Raw genomic sequence first — 16,797 nt, 5'->3', positions numbered from 1 at the left:
TATGCTAAAATTGTTATTATTCACCATTGAATTCCTTTCACTTTTCTTCATTTCTCACATTGTAATCTTAATATAATTCTTAGTTTACATTACTACTACTTACAAGACTCAGAGTGAGAGGTATATATAACAATAGAAAATACTAGCTACTCGATTTAACACAATACCATTTTGACAATTGAATACATTTTACAAAATGCAACCCATTGTATTGTTTCGTGGAGCATCTGATTTGTTAACTGTGAGGTTGACATGAATGTGTGGAATAATCAGATAGTCAATCATGACACCCAGTTAAATTTAATATAAGGTAAGAAACTCAAATGTATTTCACAGGCAGTTAGTGATATAATGCGGGTGTGAATCCACCCCAGCCTCTGTAAGACTTCTTTGGGCCATAACCATACTATCATCATTAACAACGAAAATACACTTATTTTAAAATAAATAATCATCTTAATTATAATCATAATTGTATGCAACACATATAACTTAAAACTAGCCGTCACTTTGGACTATGAAACACATTGAGGCTCATAAAACTAATCTAAACTGTAATGTCAGATTTTCACGTGGATCTCAAATTTTTCTATGCATATTGCCGCTTTATGGAAGCGAATTTTTTTTTTTTTCAAATTTGAAAACATACAGCTTGTGAGGTGCAACTTCGAGGTCTGGTTGAGTTACACACGCTAAAACAAAGAAACAGTTCAAACGAATATAAGTCCAAGTTACAACCATTCTGTTCCCCGACGCGACGTCATACAATTTTTTATTTCATTCCTTCTCGGAACCAAAATTTCGTATCAAATGCTCAGAAAGCCCGTTTGACGTCGCAAGCCTGTCATTACTCTGAATTAAAACAAAGTTCGTTTAAAAAAAACCCATTAGGCATGAATGATCCTGAGACGGAAATTTCGGGAAAGAAAACATCGATTTGGTGTTTTGAATTTTCCTGTACAGTTGTGCCAACCCTTTGAGATACACTCTGTATATGTCATATTTGTAATAATTTCGAAAACAATTAATGTGCTTCGTTGCAGAAAAAAAAATCACATTTGACGTACGTAATCAGGAACTACATTCAGTTCTTAATGTAGTTCGATTTCTTATATTAATTAAGGCGATTCGCATCTAATTAGAAACATAGCCACCTGGTGATATGACTGTAATTGATATAGGTTGAAGTGTATGAAAGTTGAATTTAGAAGTTTTGCCTGCCTGTTTACTCAGAAAGTACTGAACAGAAGGTTGTTAGAGATAGCCTGTTGTATAAAACAAAATTTTGTCTGTGACATTACACATTAATTGAATTTGGAAATTATAAATAACTACAATACACCTTTCTACTTTTCCTCCTGCATTGTCATTATGGCTACCGATAATTGCTATTTCCTTGTTTATTCTGGTTTATTATTTCTTCTGCCGCTGAACATCTAGTTCAGCTGAATCACCACATTTTTGTCACGGTGCAAGTTACAAATTATACTTTGCAGGAGCAGATTGAGTAAAGGTGACATTTTGTATAGTCTTAACAGAGGATGAGAACCAATTGATAAGTATACAAATTCTAAAATCATGTGAATATCAGTTTCTCAACATCCTCTACCAAAATATAAGAATATCTATACCAGTTTTGAAAATTGGTGGTTATAATTGTGTACAGTCATTTTAAGACAAAATGCAAACCAAGTTGATAATAACATATACTCTTAAACATTATATTGCCCTTTTCCCAGTATAGCGAGACCTTTAATTTCATGTTACGTTATGCACTGTTTAATACTGACAAATTTAAAATTGTTACGTGTAGACTAATGCTCTAGAAAATTGTGTTTTATGAAAGTGGTACAAGGCGGCATTGCATCGTTAAATTCGAGAAACACAGTTTGAAAAAAATAAAGATGTTTATCAATTGCAGTAATGTGTACAATTTTGATTTAACATTGTTTATCGAATTTATAGAAAGTATAATTGTATTCCTTTGTGATGAATTGAGGTATCGTAACTTAACGTTTTGTAATGATCGGTGGGAGCATTTGTCACGTGTGAAGACCTAAGTGCAGTTGTCATTTTAAGACTTACTATGTTCCATATTAACTGATTTTCCACCGTTTCTACAGAAAAGAACAGATCTCGGTTTTCATCGTGTTTCAGTACTTTATACCAAAGCAAATTTCATTCATTTTAAAACTTGCAGGATTTAGCAGTGTTCTTACAAGTTCATCTTGCAGTGTCGTCTCCGCTTTCCTGCCTTACTCTTGGGAGAGAGACTTGACACAAAAAAAGACATCTGCACTTGGCCCATGTAAAATACTGAGGTGTTGATTTAATGAGAGAAAACCAGAACTACAAGCAAAAGAGAGAGAGAGAGACGACCACAGGTTTATAAAGTCAGATCACTTAATACTTGTAAGAACATTATTTTTCTGAAACTCTCTTGCAACTACAAAATGTAAATTCAATGTAGTGTCATTTGTCATCATTCATTTATGGAATTTAGAATGGATGCTAGGTTTGATCCATTTAAATGCAATACTGGTGTTAATAGTCCGTATGAAAATTTCAAGATTTTTACGCTACAAAACAGTACTGAATTATGGATGTTGGAATTACAATTGTTCATTTTCTCAAGATGTTCTTAAGCCACTACAAAAACATTGGCTTCCAGAATGAAAGTGGTATTAAGAATTTGATCAGCTGTTTCCATACTTTGTGGCAGATTGATGGTTTGTTGTGTATGAACTAAAATTAATTTTGCATTGTTTTTTTGGCAAATTATTCTTACTAATTGTAAAAGTTCATGAACAAAAGTACATATAATTCTTTACAATTTATTTACAAATCAGTTTTTGAATCATTACCTGATTTTAAGAAGGTGGATATTGTGTCTTATATCATGTATTATAACTTTAGCGCTTTCCATAAATCAAAGTTTGACACAATGTAAGCAGAGTGAAAGCTCGTGGTCTTATCGGTAAATTATCCGTCATGACCCCAGAGTTTTGATGCAATTGTAATTTCATTCTGCGATAATCTCCTTTTGGCTTGTAGCTGATTTTCTCTTCAGCTGGTGATGGAAATGCATAGTTTATATTATGAATTGTGGAGAGACTTCAAACTGGAATGACACATAATTGAAATGGAGCTATAAGTGGAGAGGTACAGCTGTGGCAATAATTTCGGCATTTGGCAAGTTATTGTATCCATATGAATGGTGCAGGGGAGGGGAGGGAGTGTTGTTCAAGTTTAGAATTCTGAAGATATGATCATACACCTACCATGTACGTAATTTAAAATATCCATGTTCCCCTCTTTTCTGTCACCTTCAAATAAATAAACACTTAAAATTATGGAAAGAGCTTTTAGAGCCCTCAAACATTACTGCTTCAAAACTGCAAAAATCAAGTGAGGGATTGCCGAAAAAACTTGTAGCTTCTCTTTTCCGTTCCGTTGCGTAATTGAATGGTTTGTTCAGAAGCGTTCACATGGGTTTGGTTTACAAACATCTTGTGGAGAAGTATTGTGTTGTGTTCATAGCCTTCCTTGTGAGTTTTAAAGCTCTGTGTCTCTGATACTATAATACAGTGAAAACAACTTAACAAAAACTGCGTTCTGTGGTTCCCAACAAAAGAATGCTCCGCTAAGCAAGAAAGTGGCATATCTCTCCATTACGGGTGTTTTTTTTTTGTGATAATAGGCAGTAACAGTTTTAATGACAAGCCACCTTTAAAATAATCACAGATCCTTTGACTCCATATCTTTCCTTATGCTATACCACCTATTACTTTCTAACTGTGTAAGAATGTGGGTAATGCAGTATGCAACATTATCCCAGTTTTGTCATATTTATCTTATTAGGCTGATATGGGTGTACAGAACTTTGGGTTCATGCTATCATGTTTCTTTTCAGCAGATAAGGTTTATAAATTGATTTCTCCCAAACAAAAAACATGTTTTGTCATTAAAATCTTTAGCCTATAAATTTGTACATGTAGAAGAAAAGTGGTTAGCTGAGACGTTCTGCTCTGGGGTTAGAAGTTTAGTGAAGTATTTAATTATAAAAGGGAAGCTAATTAAATGCATTTAGGATGTCAATGGTGTTTCAATGGATGCCATTTCTAGATAGCACAATATGAATCCTTAGCTAACATTTTCTGTAGTTCTGAAGACCATCAGTTGGGAACCATAATCATAATGCCATCAGCAGTCAAGTGGTCGACACTGCACCCCGACTTCTGTACACATGCACTCCAGGCAGGGACCGGACAGTTCCGAAATTATTCTTCCAACCCGGTACATGCGACCGTAGATGTTACAACCTGCGAGTTTCAGAAGCCCTGATGCTGCCCCTGGGTCTGCTGACACTGGTGCTGGCAACTGAGAGTGTTGAAGATTGGGAGGCCTTCCTGGGGGAGGTTCGCGACTGCTGGCAGTTGGGTTGACATTGTTCAAAACCGTCGTCACTGCCTGTGGTATTACATTGTCCTTGATACCGGAAGCTGTCGAGCCCGTCATGAAATTAAGGACATCTTGATTGTTTGGTGTTGTATTTATTTTGATGGTTGTATTTTTGGATTGCTTTTTGTTTTGTGCTTCACTCAAATTCTCAGATGAATGTGTTGCAGTCAGGTTGTGTGATGTGAACGTAATTTTTTGTGACGTACTACTGTCATTGCTAGGACGCTGCATTGTAGGCCTACGTGTTGCAGTGTATGGTGTTTTAGTGGTCTCATCATCAGAAAATAGGAACTGAAGAACACTGTCCAAAGAAATACCAGAAACTTCATCTTTGTCTTCTTCTGTGTTAAGATTGTCATCAGGGCCTGTATTGTGGGGTAGTTTTTCCACTGGTCTTCCTTTGTTGTTGCTGCTACTGCTGGTTTTTCCAAGGACATCTTGAGTAATGGGGTCAATGCTGTTATTAAATGTGGATGTCTGTGTGAAAGACACAGTGGCACTTGTAGTCTTTCTCTCCTGAATAGGCGTGGTAGAAGGTTTTGTTGTGGTAGTGGTAGTAGTAGTAATGCTGGTGCTAGCATGATGCTCCAGAAGATATGGCATCATATCCTCAATGAGAGATGGCAAATCTGGAGCTTGTTCTGTCCGAATTACATCTCTGAAGGGGTCTGGAGTTACAACACCATCAGCTACTGTGATAGGAGGTACAATGGCGCCAAGATGTGCAGCAGCCTGTTGCTGCAGTGTCTGTAGAGGACTTGGAGTAATGTCAATTCGATCCAACACTACTGTTGGTGATTCAGCATCGTCTGGAAGACAAACAATCAACATTAGTTAACACAGATATGAATACTACACATTAACATAGTCTGAAAGTGGACTGGCAAGTTTAGCAGTAAATTGGTACAGTGATAAGATTTATAGGAGTCCTGTTTTCCTACAGAAATCTGCCAGAATGTACCTCGGTGATCCAAATTTATTTACTTGAAAAACAGTAAAATATTATTATTACTAGGTCCCCAGATAAATTCAGACCATAGGCATATTGTTCTGTACCTGTGGAAGAATGGAGCGTATACCTATTATAAATCAGTGTTGAATGTCAGAATTTGTACTTTTTACCAAATATCATTAGGATAATTAAAACAATGAGGTTACTTTGGTTGGACACCTCGTACCACAGATGACTCGCCCACAGCAGACACCATGTTCCTTCTCCTTGAGACGTCGACATCCAGTCTTGACATGTGGACACTTGTCCTCCTGACACAGCACCTCTCCGTAGTAGCACAGACAGGTGACACACATGCCAGGCTCTGAAATGAGCTCCCCATGCCGAAACTCTCGACCATCGGACAGGCAGTGCTCTGCAACAACATTTATTTACACAATACCTAAAGATAAATGTCTAAACACAATTATATCAAATTCAGTAATATCCGAAGACTTAGATATTCAAGAAATATTTACAACCGAATTGTCCAAAATCATTTGTTTAGACACCTAAATACCAAATAATGTAGGACACAGTCTACAATCCTAATGTTCAAGTGGGGTTTTGAGGTCTAGATTGGGTTCATCTGGAATAGGATAGGGACCAGCATTGGGTGGGTTCTTGTGAACACCTTTGTGTTTCATAAAAGTTTGGGAATTTCTTGACAAGTTTAGCTTTTGAAGAAGGATTCTGCTCCATGGAGTTATTTTTATCACCAAATGCCCAACACTCATTTTACTTATAACAGTTAATAAAATGGATTCTGCTTAAATTTGTGAGATTATGGTTTTCTTGGTGTCATGGTGACAAAATATGTCAGATCTTAAGCAGTGATGGGTTTGATCATATGGGGGCCGGTTATTTGGGATTCGTTTAAGTTTGATTGGGATAAGTTACATTGGATTAGATTGCCTTGTTTTGGGTTAGGTTAGGTTATGTTAGATAGGATGTGTTGTTTTACGATGGGTTAGGTTGTTCTGGACAGTTTCTGGCGTGTTCATCGGGTGGTCATGGGGACGTCCTAGAGTAGTGTTGGAGAAATCCTGGATAGGTTATGCGGAATTTCTTTGGTCATGGAGAAGTGCGGGAGAAATCCTGCTGAAGTGCTGGAGAAGTACTGGAAGGTTATCAGGAAGTCGTTAAGCGGTGGTGGGTTTGTATCATATGCAGGTCGGTTAATTTGGATTCGTTGAAGTTTGATTGGGATAAGTTACATTAGATTAGGTTGTGTTAGGTTAGGTTAAGTTTAGTTAAGTTAGGTAAGTTAAGGGTAGGTTATATAAGGCTGTTGTTTCACGATGGGTTGGTTTGTCCTGGAGAATGTCTATCGTGTTGATCGGGTGGTCGTGGTTATGTCCTGGAGAAGTGCTGGAGAATCATGGAGAATTCCAGGAAAATTCCTTGAGAAATCTTGGAAAAGTCCTAGAGTAGTGTCGGAGAAGTCCTGGAGATGTTATGCGCAAATTTTTTAGTCATGAAGAATTGCTGAAGGAATCCTGGAGAAATTCTGAATGAGTCGTAGAGTAGAGTAGAGTAGAGTAGGGGAACTCCTGGATAGGTTACGCAATATTTCTTTGGTCATGGAGAAGTGCTGATGAAGTACTGATATGTTATGTGGAATTCCTTAAGAATGTTTTATTGAATTTGGAATTAGGGCAATTTGAGGTCCTTTGGAGTACTTTTTGTGATACAATGTTGAAAATCTGTGCTGAGCTTTTTGCTTCAGGACTCAGTTGTGAGATATAAATTAGGGATACCACAAGTAGAGGATGTAAAGTACTTACCATTGTCTGTCTTTGGCAGCAGTGTTATTGATGGAGGGATAATTGTCCCAACTGTAATATCAACAGACATATGTGCTTCAGGAATATTGAGCCCAGTCGTGTGATACGGCACTTCATATTTTGACTCATAGTATGGCCCATCCAGAATAGGTTCACGTGGAACAAAACCACCTGAAATTAATACAAGACTGATGCAGTGGCAGTAGGGGACCTAGAAGTCAGTAGTTAATTAGTTCAGTATTATAGTAGCCTGAACCAGTAGAATCCCAAGAACATGATGGGGATACAATCGTCATACAAGTGTTCTGTCAGTATTACCTTCTGTTTCAACAGGCGGTGAAAAGCGATTTGGATGTGAAAGTTTGTAGTACAGTGGATTGTCTGTTGGTCTGTGTTTGTCCTGTCCAGGATAAGATGTGGGCCTATCCACATCATCATCATCATCTTCTAAAACTGCATCTGCTGCTACAAAGGGAATAATTCTGCAAGCAGAAATTTTATTTTCAAATGATACGAAGATAACGTTGTCATTTCTCCTTTTGATTTTCAACCCTGTTTCACTTTGGTGTGTATTTTATTTATGCATTCGTAATATTCCTATATTTTTATAATTAGGGGTCAAGTTACTTGAATTATATTTTGTTAAATCATAAATTTGCCTCACTACATTTTGTTTTATCAAGATAATTAATACATTTGTTATGGAGAGCTTCAGTAAACTATAGCATGCCATTATTATATTTTGTTAGAATTAATTTTTTTTATACTAATACAGACAGTCAAATTAGTGGAGAGGTTAATAATACATTTTATTGAATGTCAATCCAGTAAGTAATTCTGGTTATATTTACCTTAAGTTTGGCAAAGATGGCGGTAATGAAGGCTCATTGTAATCGTATTCATAATCATCATCTTTTTTACGAGTGATGTTAAGGATAGCTTCAATCTCTGGTGGAATCGCACGTATGGGCGGTAATGATCCATTCACAGCAGTGATATTATCATCTTTTTCAACAATGGTCACATTGCTGTGAACTGTTATGTTTGCCACATACATATCTTCTGGTATTATCATTGTTGTAGGAAACAATGTCATAAATGTCATCTCTGTTAACATGGTCGCAAGGTTTTTGTCTTCATCACTCATAGTTGTGGCTGTGGTCACTTGGTTGTCTTCTGTCTGAGTCACTAGAAATCTCTCTTGAGTATTGTTATCACCTGAAGCCTCTGGGGTGGTCTGCACAGTGACTGTAGTGGGCTGCAGTGTGCTGGTGGTTGTGACATCTGTCGTGGTGGCAGTGATAGTCGTCTCTGAACTTATTTCCTCGGTAGTTGTGTCCGCCGTGGTACCACTAGTCATTGAATCATCTGTTGATGTTTCTGTAGTGGTGCTGTTTGTAGCTCCTTTGATGCCATCATGGTTGCTTCTTCCTTCACCGGTGACTTGTTGCTGGTAGTGATTTTTTGATTTTATTAGTGATCCAGGCATTGAGCGAACTGAACTAACCTGTTTCCGCTTGGTTATTGCACTGCTCTAAAAATAATAAACAATTCTTGATTATGACAATGTGTTTCTGATTCTTATAGCAGTGACTTCCAAGTATACTGACAATTAGAATTTTGATAATTTTAATGTATTTTACAATATTATATTGAATTATTTATTTAAAAATATATCATGAATTGGTTTAAGCATTAAATAAGAATGAATATCAGGTGTGTTCACTACTTAAAGCATTAAAAAATGCTTATTAGCTTTGTCATGTATGTCTTTCCTTGTATAATGCTTTATAACCACTGGACAGATTTTCATTAAACTTTAAATTTGGGAGTATTAATACAGTTTGTTGACATGTTCCAGTTTTGGTTAAAATCTGAGTACATAATCCAGAACATTAAATACGTATTACCATCAAGTACGGGTTGTTGCACATTTATTCATTGTAAGAGGAGCTTTTGAAAAGGTGCCCCCAGTATCAAAATCATAAATGATTACTACATTTAAATGTATTTTGGCTAATGGAATTATGAGATCACCTAGTATTTTCATTACTGTAAGTTTTGTGGTTATTTTTCCTAGTCTTTTGGGTTAATGGCTTTTGAATAACGTAGAACGTAACTGATTTCATAGGTTCATATTTAAGTTGTTTTGTCGAGACCTTCAGTCATGCATCATATTCTTGTTGTTTTACCTTGTTTCTACAAATTAAGTTGTCTCAAATCACATTTTGTATCTGTGATTTCAAAAGCTGTACTTTACCGGTAACTTAGAATCTGTGTACAATTCAAGATGATTGTTGCCTGCGTCAAGAGCCGGAAAGATGTCTTCCGTTAGCTCCAGTTCACTCACTCCACCTGGAATTACATAGCTGTGTAGCTTCTATATAAATAGTGTCAGTTTTATTTTAAAAATCTGCAAGTGTACCGACATTATAAAATTAATACTTTTAGGACAATATCATGGTGAGAACTAAACCATCATTTTAAAGCAAAAATTATATGTAAGTATGAATAAAAATAGTTCAATTACATAGCATGGAATTTTGTGATTTCATACAGGGAGCGTGAAAGTGGGTACAGTTTCATGCATCTTTAGGCTCAGATATTATTCGATAAATTTTTGTGTATACGTTTTACGCAGAATATTTTTATAGGCCCATTTCATGAAACATTTTTTCCACTGACCCTAAATAAGACAGGTGTTGCACAAAAACTGCTATATTCACAAAATTTCCTTGAAAGTCACTTCCAAGAATTTTTCAGTTCTTTTCTTTTTATGTGATCTTTGCCACAATTTCAAAGGATTTGTCAGCGTAATTTATCGATGTGAAATAAATAAAACAAAAATGGGTAGATTCACCCTTGAGACTGCTGTTCAGAAGGTGTGCATGGTAAGAACTCACTGCAGTTGTAGCTTGTTGGACAACATTTTCCTGAAGTTATGACGGGACTGCATCCCAACGGAGGGGGCGTGCATTCTATAGTCACACACTGTATCCTGCTCTTCAAACAGTAGCATTTCTCACATTTTGATCGGGCCACCGTTTGAACCATTTCCCCCTCGGGATAGAACTGACCATTTAATTCACATCCTGTGAACACAATGAATATATGATATTTGAGGTTTACACAGCACTGAGAATGATGATATTATTTTTCAAGGTTTTGTCATTATTGGTAGATGCCATTGTTTTGGAGAAACATTCTGTCTCCATCTTCATGGCTAAGTCTACACGGTATCGTAACCCAGAAGAACAGTGTCATGAATATATTTATACTTTTAAAATGCAATATTTTTTTAACCATGTAATTAGGTTGTGGATCTAACATTGTAGAAAAAGAGTTTATAAACTTTTATCAGCCTACTTTCCATATATTATAAGGCTAAGTTTATGTCACCATAATTGTGTGACTGCCCCCCTCCCCTGAACCAATTGACAGATTTTATGAAAATTGGCATGATCTTTTTGTTGCGCTTTTGAATCATCGTAAGTGAACATTTTAAGGCCGTGTAAAGAAACAGAAGTTCTAATGGTTATGCAGTCCATTGTTCAGTACTTACCAACAAAAGTCGATGGTTCTGTAGATGTTGTTGTTGTATCAGCAGCAATGGCTTCACCTGTAATGCAGCCATCATCAGTACCATTAGTAAATACAAATGTTTAAGTTGGGCATCGCCCATTGTAAGTACGTTGGTATACAAGATATCTTGGGAGTTGAATGTACTATTGTTTTTAGATGACTGATTATCAACAATTTTCTCTTTTATTTTTGTCTTTTTACTGTAGTGATCTGAATTGATTTCAGGACAGTTGAATATTAATGTAATTTTCCAGACGAATTGTAGATGTCAGTATTCCTAAATACGTACGTCACCTCAATTCAACGATCTCAGCCTTAAGGAATGTTCAAGATATTCTTGACATTTTATGTGCATTTATATTGTTATTACTAGAAAATTACATTTAAAATTAAATCAAATATATCCCGGTTGGTATATTGATCGCAAATTTCAGATTATATACATTGTTTAAAAATTAATAGCATTTAACTTTAATCGAAGTATAGAAATGTAACATTATCTGCACATTCGTGTGATATCAGAGATTAATATGAAAGTCTTAAGATAAGTCCAGGCACAAGGAAAAACTACCGAAGTTTTAAAAATAATATTTGATGACAATCTGTATCATATTGGCCCTGAGATTGAACTGACTGCAGTCATAGTGTGTTGGGCAGCAGGAGAGGGCTCTGTAACCAGGTGTGCAGCCCTCCAGCGATAGAAGACACTGTGGTTGCGTGCACTGCTGATTTCCTCTGATACAGTAACAGTAGTCGCACAGCCCAGACGTATGCATCGCTGAACCCTCCGCGTATACAGTTCCATTGGCCACACAAGCTGGAAGACGTATGTGAATTTGATTCATTTATACCACACTTAATTTGGCTTTTGTTTACAAGTTAGTATTCGGAAAGATCCAGGTAGTATAAGTAACCCTATGGTATCAGAACTCTGCTGTTACCAAAGCATGCTGTTGGAAATAGCTTTAAGTAGATACCTTATTACCTCGACATAGCGCGCCCCTTCTATACAAGTATGGAGGATAGCCACAGAAATATGGAATAATCATTTGTGGACCGCTGTTAAGGGGTCTTTGTCCAGCAAGCAGTTTGGACACAGGGTTAACATCCAGACAGGGTGAAAATATACAGAATGGTGAAAAAGTTACGACACACTTGAAATAAAAATTCATATGATTTTTCTCTCTCTTACAGTTGTGCGTTGGATGGTCACCCTTACAAAAATCTTTACAAACACATTCATGAATACTCTTTTTACTTTAAGTATTCAAAATGGTCAACTTCTACGTTGATACACATTGTATTCAAGGGATGATCAATGAGTGCTGACTTTTGTACTGCTGTGTATAACAATAATAAAAGAAACCTGATAACGCAATTCCAACCAATCATCTGAAAAGAGGAATCAGAGTAACTTAAATAATACTTTGTCATATGTCTCTGCAGAGGATTTTAACACATGTCAGATTAATTATATCCTTGTGTCCTTATAGAAGGAACTTGAGACTTACCGCCGTCTGTCTTCGTGTCAGTCCCTCCAGGTATTAAATCCGATCGTCCATCCAACTTTTTCTTTAAGGTTCCTCCATCTGAAACAGGAAAATCAGTACGTAGATGGCTGTCTTCTGGGTTGTAGCGCCGTTTAGTCTGGTAGAACTTTGCCGACGTTTCAAAAAGTTCTTGCTGCCTCCATCATGAGGGCGATGATGGAGGAAGCTGTGATATTGAACTCAGTAAGCACCTCCGAAACGTTGGTAAACTTCTACCAGACTAATCGTCTCCGTGAGAATCTGAAATCCTACTTAGGAAAATGAGTACTCTTAATTTGCATTCATATATTGTGAGGGCGTGTATTTCTTTCCACAGTCCTCCAGATGGACTGTCTTAAAAATTGGTGTCAAGTTTGTGTTGGAACATTGTCACATTTCTTTATTCATATGCGTTCAATATTTTTTTTTTTAATTTTGAGCGGTTTGCGATCCAGAAATTTTCTATGATGTTAGATTATGTAACCCTTTAACGAACAGTGAACCATCTGCTTTAACATTTAGTAATTTTAAGAGTATTTGAGAATTAATGTGCTTATTGTTTGCTTAATAACGTTAATAACACTGCTCTGTAGTAGCTGCTTTGTTTTTATATCGATCTAAAATTGTTATATAGTTTTATGCAAGGGCTGTTTGTGATACAGGCCTGTTGATGACTTCTCATCTTGTAGGCCCTATGAAATGTCATGGTGTATTGAGAACGGTGCCTAGAAGTTCCAGAATGATAAGGCAAAATGCATGATAAGGAGCTTCATAATTTGTACTCTTCAAATATTAGCATGATGATACAGAGGATGAGGTGGGCGAGGCATGTAGCGCGCATGAGGTTTATGAAAATTGTGTTCAGAATTTTAGTTGGGGACTTCCGCTACGAAGACCTATGCGCAGATAGGAGGGAAATATTTAAGTAGATCTTAAGGAAAAATGGTGAGAGAGTGTGGATTGGATTAATCTGGCTCAGGGTAGGGACCAGTGGCGGTGACCCGTTGTATTCTGCTTAGTCAATGCGTGTGTGTATAGGTAAAATTAAGGAATCTGACTGCCACAGTGTCACGGGTCTTGAACTCGTGATTGCCTGTCTGCAATGACAAAAATGAGCATCGAGCTACTAATGAGGTAAGTCGCCTCGGTTTTACCGCCTCGGATGACCCAGGACACAGCCCAGACTTGGTTCCGTCTGATTTACATCTCTTTCTTAAACTGAAGCAACGTCTTAGAGGACTTCACTGCCTGCCAGGCGATGAAGTAAAGAAGGTGTGAGTCCATTATCAAGATGCAGTTTTCTGTCGTGACGGACATTTGAATACTGGCAAAACGAGTGGAACGCAGAGGTGAATAATATTGAGAAGGACCTACAAAATGATGTATCGAAGTTCAAGAAAAGTACCCGTTTGTATTTCAGGTAAATATCTATTCCCGTTGGGGGGGAAAATAGGAGGCATTGCTTTTCAGCTCGCATTCTTTTTTCTTAAATCTGCATTTACTTCGAGACCAGCTTTCCTACTATTCCCTAATTGAGGTCGTATTTCTTTTTATAGCATTCATGTTTCCGCCCAATAAATTATCTTCAGCAGCATGTACCCGAAACCGACGTGTCGAAGAACGGACATACTTTGAGCAATACAAAGTTCCACGGTCGCGTTGAGAATAAGAGCAAGTAATGAGTTTCCTTTATGTTGCCGATTACTGGCTTCGTGCCCACGTAAATGTAGTACAAGGGTATAAACTGTTATGTTCCTCGTACAATTAACCAAACAAGATTGCAGTTAATACCGTTCACAAAAACATTATATCGATTTTAAACTGCAGTTAAGTACTCTGTTACTTCGGAAAACGACCGTTGAGTAGCAGCAGTGTAGCATTCAAATTAGAGTACAAATTAACAGCATTGTTTCTCAAAGCGTGATCCGCAGAACCCTTGGGTTCCGCGTGATGAGAAAAGGGGTTTTAATAAGGAGAGATCTATGTCAGTACTCGGGGTTACAAAATTCATGGACTTTGTACATCGTCTGATATTAAAAATAACCCTTTAAAATAGACTCGATGTCAGTAGTTTATCGAGATTGAAAGTAAATATCAATGTTCCTACGATTTCGTTTATGTAACCACTGTCTAAGATTTGGATACAGTTTTCCCCCCTCCCCCAGATTTGGATTAGCTTTTCCCATGGACCCAACTGATTACGTTGCTCAGCTTAAGACGAAATCAAAGCCAGAGTCGTAGTGTTGATTCTAAACTAAGACGAAGGAGAACTTCAAGAAAATATACGTACATCAGTTTATTATGGCGGTGGCGTTGTTAAGGCGTCAAATATCGGCTTATCGAACGACGGAATATCTTGGGTTCGAATCCTTTCTGAGGCGTGGATGTGAGTTAACGTCTCTCTACATTGTGCTGTCCTATGTAGGTAGAGGCTTTTTACGACGGGCTGGCACTCTGTCTAAGGTGTTCTACCAAACGTCGTCCTCGGAAGATAAGAAAACGGGCAGAGAACTTCTCCAGTAAGGCCAGAGTTGCTTGTGTTATATGTGACGTATTGTAAATTTCGTCAAGATATCATTCACAGGTTAGACCTCGTAGTAATATACGTTTCAAGGTTACGTATGTGAGATGATGCAACAGCTACTCCATTGAAAGAGTTTTTATGCGATAACAGTTAACGAACATGGTGACGGTGCGAAACTTTGAAGTTGTAACGCCGTAGATATCATCGATTCGAAGAAACATACTGCCTCCATATTCAAATATAATATTTTCCATGATTTAAATTGGCTGGGGTTTGATTCTCTAATTAGTTTTTTCTTGGTCGGTCCTCCACTTGCTAGTTGGAACGTAGTGAGTAATGGATTTTTATTTTTTTTTTTGAAATTTTATAAAATTTGTAAATAATTATTAATTTCGTGGAAAAATTTCTCAGCTGCACTGAACTCTTAGTCTAGTTGATGGATTCTTAATACCATGCTGTATAAACTATTTGGGTTATGTAATAATCAGTGGGATGTAGAAAGAGTGCAAAGAAGCGACTGTAACCCATTTTCAAGGCATCCTTTTTGCCAACCTGGATTCAAACTAGTTTCTTCCCTAATACAGCTGCATGGTAATGATTGTTACAGCGGATGATGACTACGTGTTTAAACTATCCGCCCGTGCCGAATATTTTAGAAGCAGCTCGCCTTTGCCCACCTGCCATAACTTCGTCTTCAGACAACGGGAATTTCCCCATCTCTAAATATCTCTGATCGCATAGGATAAGGTCGCAAGGGTGATGTGCTCGTAAAGCCCGTGAGATTTCTGAATGCGGTGGCGTAGGCAGGGGCCCACACACAAACTCGTGGAGAATAACATCCGGATTCATCTCATTTCAGCCAATATTTTCACTCTTCTTTGTCCAACTCATGTTTGTTCAAATTTTAGAATCAGTAATTTGACGTGATACGAAAGAAATAATTTCTGTAACGATATGGTAATGTATTCAGTTCGTAAAGATTTATGTTGACTGTCTTGAATGTGGGATGTTGGAAATTTAAGCTTTCATTATAAGCAATTTTATTATTTTATAACATCAATGTCTCTGCTTTACGCATGTACACTGTAATTATTTTTTAATGGTATGAGGCTATTGATGTCTGTGGCATTGAACTCGAACATAGGGACTTCGAGTTCGAATCTCGTTTTTGGTACACGTGTCAACGTTTTTGGGCGCCTTCGCGATTTAAGAGTTACAACAAATTTCAAGCAACTTTACATGTTGGTTTTTTTTATGTCTGTCTGTTTGCGTGTAACAACTGAAGTGTCACTGGACAGATTTTAATTAAATTTCATATTAGGGAGGTTCACTAAAATGCGCACTTTGAAATTTTGATTTAATTCGGACTAAAGTAACATGGGACTTTACGTGTGTGTTCTTTTGCGCGCACTAGTGACTTTGGAGAATCCCCACATTTTTAAATCCGAAGAGGCCTATGGGCCTTTTTATTTGTATCTAATAATATACAGCTTATCAGGATGTTTAATTAAATCCAAAAGTTTAATTCTATCTTTGCTCCCGGACTTGAATAGTCACTCCAGTTTATTTCACATTAACAGAACGAACGCTTTTAAAGACGTTTCTTCACTAAATTCTGTGTTTGTTTCTAGCTTTATCCATCAGAGCTCTAGCCTAAGGTCAGTCTTTGTGGTTTAAATGTCTTAGCAGTATCATCTGATGTGTTGATCTAGCCCCAGTTTAATTCATCTCAGGTCTCCAGCAGTACAACCGGTAACTCGTGTAAAATATTTGGAATTAGCATCCTGTGAGCTCAAAGAGCCCTGGTTAATAATGCTTCACTTACAGTTAATCCGTTTATCATCGCCGATGAAGTTCTATAATGCGAGTTTGTCATATTCTGTAGTTGGCTTAGTCACCGTGCCGTTCGGCATCTTCTCTAGC

The 16,797-nt window shown here is 37.2% G+C and overlaps 1 protein-coding gene across 4 annotated transcripts in view; it reads right to left on the bottom strand.

The window, feature by feature from the left end:
* Window positions 1-16,797, bottom strand: part of LOC110828042 (uncharacterized) — a 49,643-nt gene continuing 32,846 nt past the window's right edge. The window contains exons 4-13 of one of the 4 annotated variants that reach the window (XM_022060332.2): window positions 12,333-12,410; window positions 11,456-11,638; window positions 10,802-10,858; window positions 10,143-10,331; window positions 9,500-9,594; window positions 8,091-8,773; window positions 7,558-7,721; window positions 7,240-7,410; window positions 5,640-5,828; window positions 1-5,270 (exon numbers count right to left, since the gene is read on the bottom strand). In XM_022060332.2, coding sequence (XP_021916024.2) covers window positions 4,204-5,270; window positions 5,640-5,828; window positions 7,240-7,410; window positions 7,558-7,721; window positions 8,091-8,773; window positions 9,500-9,594; window positions 10,143-10,331; window positions 10,802-10,858; window positions 11,456-11,638; window positions 12,333-12,410 — 2,876 coding nt within the window. In that variant the 3' untranslated portion in view covers window positions 1-4,203. Of the gene's footprint in view, window positions 5,271-5,619; window positions 5,829-7,239; window positions 7,411-7,557; window positions 7,722-8,090; window positions 8,774-9,499; window positions 9,595-10,142; window positions 10,332-10,801; window positions 10,859-11,455; window positions 11,639-12,332; window positions 12,411-16,797 lie in introns of all 4 variants that reach the window. The other 3 variants (XM_022060333.2, XM_022060334.2, XM_087349064.1) reach the window with 3 other exon arrangements.

This window comes from Zootermopsis nevadensis, unplaced genomic scaffold, assembly GCF_977971745.1.
Source record: "Zootermopsis nevadensis isolate Lab colony 2312 unplaced genomic scaffold, Znev_1.0 Znev_ptg000015l, whole genome shotgun sequence".
Taxonomy (NCBI): Eukaryota; Metazoa; Arthropoda; class Insecta; order Blattodea; family Termopsidae; genus Zootermopsis; species Zootermopsis nevadensis.
Note: the sequence above shows the minus strand (reverse complement) of the source record. Positions and strands in the feature narration are given on the sequence as shown.